This window comes from Anoplophora glabripennis, unplaced genomic scaffold (assembly GCF_000390285.2).
Source record: "Anoplophora glabripennis isolate ALB-LARVAE unplaced genomic scaffold, Agla_2.0 scaffold5648, whole genome shotgun sequence".
NCBI lineage: Eukaryota > Metazoa > Arthropoda > Insecta > Coleoptera > Cerambycidae > Anoplophora > Anoplophora glabripennis.
The window spans coordinates 1-3,319 of NW_019421721.1; the positions used below are offsets into that span (position 1 = coordinate 1).

Below are 3,319 nucleotides of genomic sequence, written 5' to 3' on the forward strand. Positions count from 1 at the left end.
GAGTAACCTTTAGAAATTAAAATATCGATTTGAAATATTCAGAATCGAGATTTTTTTCAACCTAGTAAATGATAAAATAACGATAAAAAAAATTTAAAAAAAAAATCAATTTTTGACAATTTTGGAAATTATAAATTTTGAGCAACCTCCAAAAAAATTTTTTTTTTAACTGATTTTTTGAGGGGGCTCTTAAAACATGGTAAACTAACATATTTTCATAAGAGACAGGAAAAAAAAATATTAGTTTTTTTTGGGCCACCCTAGTCCGCACTACGTTTTTCCTAAAAAAAATCTAGAACATGTTATCCAAGAAGTAGTATTTTTTAGAAAGATGTGGAGCTCTTAAAAAAGGTATTTTTCTAAAAATTACTTATATAAACTTTGCAGGATAATTCAGATATTAATATGTAATTATAAAATTTAAATAAGCTTCTCCTGTTTTGACGGATGTTTTTGCTACCCTGACAAACGCATATGCAAATTTACTGCAAAAGGACCACCTCGAGTGCTGAGAGTGATAACTTCATTTTTGTTACATTGTAGTGTTTATAATATGCATTTTGTAATCAATAGTATACGTTTATGAAAACAATGAGGTTGTAGATGTGGTTTTGAATTACGGAGAGTGTCTACAAACGGCAGGCGCAGCATCTTATCTATACTAGGAAAGATTTGCATTAAGGAATCACTCAACACCACAAATGAATAACTTAGTTCATGATGTGGGATGGACTATATGACCCGAAATGTCTGAAATTGAGGGAGAAATTTTAGAAAATGTTGAACACCATTCAACAATATAAGCAGTAGGTAACCTCTGTGATTTTTTTCTCTGGTTTAATTTAAATACTCAGGTTATCACAATTATATTGGTAAGTTTCCGATATTCATTATTTTTATTTCTTATATAGCCATTTTTTGTAAAATTTTCTATTTCTGAGTTTCACATCCTGTTAAAAAAATACCTCAGCTTTGACGGTAAGTATAATACTCATGCAAAAACATATTTTCAATAAAATAGTAAACAGGTAAAATAAATATGCATATGGGAAACTGAAATGAACCTAGAAAACAATATTTTCCTGTTTTATTAACTTTAGAGATTTCTTTTCTAAAAAAGCATAAGCCCTTTCAGTAAAAATTGGAGATATTGTTTTCACAATTCTTTTTTGAACAAATCATATTAGTGTCTACAAATTGTCTATATAAAAGCCTACTAACATAAAATTATGTTCTATAAACTAAACAAGTAAACATTCTGAATATATTTATTTTTTTCAACTTATTCTGGAGGAGGCACATATTTAGCCAATCAGATGCAAAATTTTGTCAGGTTTCTTTTCCTCCTCTGATTATGGTGTTATTGAAGATATTTGAAAAAAAGGTCTCAACAATAAATGCAATCAATCAACTAAAATCTTGGATTAAAAGTTATGATGACTGACTGTTAATCACATATTCAGATCTGCACTACAGCTAAAGGCTTTAAATATATCTATTTCTAATTACAAGCTACTAACTGCTTTGTGCTACATAAAAACTACAAACATTACTCTACAAAGATGTTAGTAAGAAAATGCATATAACACAAAAACAATGTTTAAAGGAAGAATTATATACAGATATCAACTCACCTAGTTCGGGAACTTCCCTCTTTTGAATTATATACTTTTTTATGGGACTGTTGCCGTCGAATCCGGGCGTCCAACTGACGTTAACAGCTCTCTGCGTCCCGGTGTCCAATTTCTCAGCTTTAACGTTTGTTGGGGAAAAAGGCAGCTCGATGACAGACAACTTCGCTGATCTAGTATCGTTGCCTCCAGGAGAGCGAACAGCACAGGTGTAGTGGCCAACGTCAGAAGCCCGAACGGCTTCTATTTCTAGAGTGCCATCGTCTAAGATTCGTATTCGTTGGGTGGCTCTTGGATTGATCATCCTAGAATATCGAAGGTAAAGTAAAGTTGTGCGAATTATCAACAGTACTTACTGTTTATCACGAAACCAGTCTAGTTGGTAAGGGACAAGGGGATCCGAGGAGATTTTACATTGAAGCGTTGCTGTCTGGCCCAGGAGCACTCTTGTATCAACAGGTGGTTGTATGATTTGGGTTCGAACTATAAAAGAAATAAGAAATTAAAAATAATTGTAAAGCAGGTGCCTTTCTAGAAAACATTCTTTTAAAGGGAGATTATGTATACAATTTAAACTGTTTGAATGTAATTATTTGTTAATTGCAGCACAATATTCTAACCTAGAAATTCCAGCATCTCCTCATTATAAAGCAATAAGGATAATAAAATCATATTGACACATTTAACAATTATCATACAGTGACAAATACCGAATAAAATTAGTTCTGCAAATCATAATTTAATTAAAATAAACGTTATAATATTCCCGCCATTTTAGAAATATCAAATTATTCAAAGCATTTGACATTGACAAACATCCCTTTTTCTTTAACAGCAAGAGGGGTAGTTGTAGTTCTAAAACCTGAGAATAGAAAAGTAGTTCATATGATCATAGATATTATATATTATATAGAAGATTAAAACCTAAAGAAATAAGAAAGTTGAAGAGATTGGTTGATTTTAATCTTAGATTAGGAAAGAGAGTTCCTAATCTAAGAATTTAATAGAATTACTATAGAATTAATTAGGGTACCTAGTTTTGGAAGCAGTTTAGCCTTGCTTAGCTAATCACATTTACCTACTAAAAGGTTCTTAATATAAATTTTATAATTTGTCTGATATAGCTAGACAGTAGGTATACTTTTATTGTATTCTCAATTAAAAAAAATAATATTAAAAATAAGACCTTATGGAAGGTATTTCTTTTTTAAATAAATTGAACCTTTTGGAAAAAACTAAACTGTTAACTAAATATTTTTCTCTTATTTTAAACACTAATTCAAATTCTATAAATTTTCTTAAAATTTGCAAAAAAATTAAGACATTTAAAGAAATAATATCATATGACCTTTCATCATCATTAATAATATGATCAAAATTAAAAATAATCTATCCAAATAGTAATAAAGATAAAACATATATAGTATGTCCATGGTTAGAGTGGAAAAGAGTATTTATTACTTTACAAGGAAAAGGCATTCTTGATTAAAATTATTGCTTATCTTTAAAATGCGGTTGGAATGGAGGACTTTTATCTTACATGTACAGGGTGATCAGAAAATCGGTAAATATAAAAATTGTTCAAGAATAAACTGACTTTGTTTCAAATAATACAGAAGTATGTTATTAAGAAAAGTTGCTTAGAATTAAAATTTATATTATAATTTCAATTTGTATATGAATCGGCC

The 3,319-nt window shown here is 29.5% G+C and overlaps 1 protein-coding gene across 1 annotated transcript; it reads right to left on the minus strand.

The window, feature by feature from the left end:
- Positions 1–1,634: 1,634 nt before the first annotated feature.
- On the minus strand, positions 1,635–2,303 carry LOC111692962 (protein sidekick-like; the record flags this gene model as incomplete). Its single annotated transcript, XM_023457098.1, has 3 exons — positions 2,252–2,303; positions 1,988–2,114; positions 1,635–1,936 (listed from the first exon to the last, which is right to left on the minus strand). Coding segments are annotated over exons 1-3 (481 nt in total), but the record flags the coding sequence as incomplete, so codon positions are not given.
- Positions 2,304–3,319: the final 1,016 nt, after the last annotated feature.